The 531-nt window shown below is 42.7% G+C and overlaps 2 protein-coding genes across 6 annotated transcripts in view; one reads left to right on the forward strand and one right to left on the reverse strand.

Moving 5' to 3' along the window:
* The window catches only part of LOC111695983 (uncharacterized), a 48471-nt gene that overhangs the window by 20306 nt on the left and 27634 nt on the right, over window positions 1-531 (forward strand). The window lies entirely within an intron of this gene.
* Window positions 7-531, reverse strand: part of LOC111695975 (solute carrier family 35 member G1) — an 11015-nt gene continuing 10490 nt past the window's right edge. For 3 of the 5 annotated variants that reach the window (XM_023465474.1, XM_023465473.1, XM_023465472.1), the window contains exon 11: window positions 7-214. In XM_023465474.1, the coding sequence (XP_023321242.1) occupies window positions 21-214 (194 nt within the window). In that variant the 3' untranslated portion in view covers window positions 7-20. The other 2 variants (XM_023465476.1, XM_023465475.1) reach the window with 2 other exon arrangements.

The following is a 531-nucleotide window of genomic DNA, read 5'->3' on the forward strand; positions in this document are numbered from 1 at the left end:
TGGCTGGGCAACTGTAAATATTAGTTTGAGAAGGAAGGATGGAAGGTTGGCTGGACAACTGTAAATATTAGTTTGAGAAGGAAGGGTGGCTGGGCAACTGTAAATATTAGTTTGAGAAGGAAGGGGGGCTGAGGAGCTGTAAATATTTGATTGAGAAGGAAGGTTGGCTGGGCAACTGTAAATATTAGTTTGAGAAGGAAGGGTGGCTGGGCAACTGTAAATATCAGTTAGAGAAGGAAGGAAGGGTGGATGGGCAAATGTAAATATTAGTTTGAGAAGGAAGGGGGGATGGGCAACTGTCAATATTAGTTTGAGAAGGAAGGAAGGGTGGCTGGGCAACTGTAAATATTAGTTTGAGAAGTAAGGTTGGATGGGCAACTGTAAATATTAGTTTGAGAAGGAAGGGGGGATGGGCAACTGTAAATATTTGTTTGAGAAGGAAGGAAGGTTGGCTGGGCAACTGTAAATATTAGTTTGAGAAGGAAGGAAGGGTGGCTGGGCAACTGTAAATATTAGTTTGAGAAGGAAGGG

The sequence above is a fragment of the Eurytemora carolleeae genome, unplaced genomic scaffold, assembly GCF_000591075.1.
Source record: "Eurytemora carolleeae unplaced genomic scaffold, Eaff_2.0 scaffold171, whole genome shotgun sequence".
NCBI lineage: Eukaryota > Metazoa > Arthropoda > Copepoda > Calanoida > Temoridae > Eurytemora > Eurytemora carolleeae.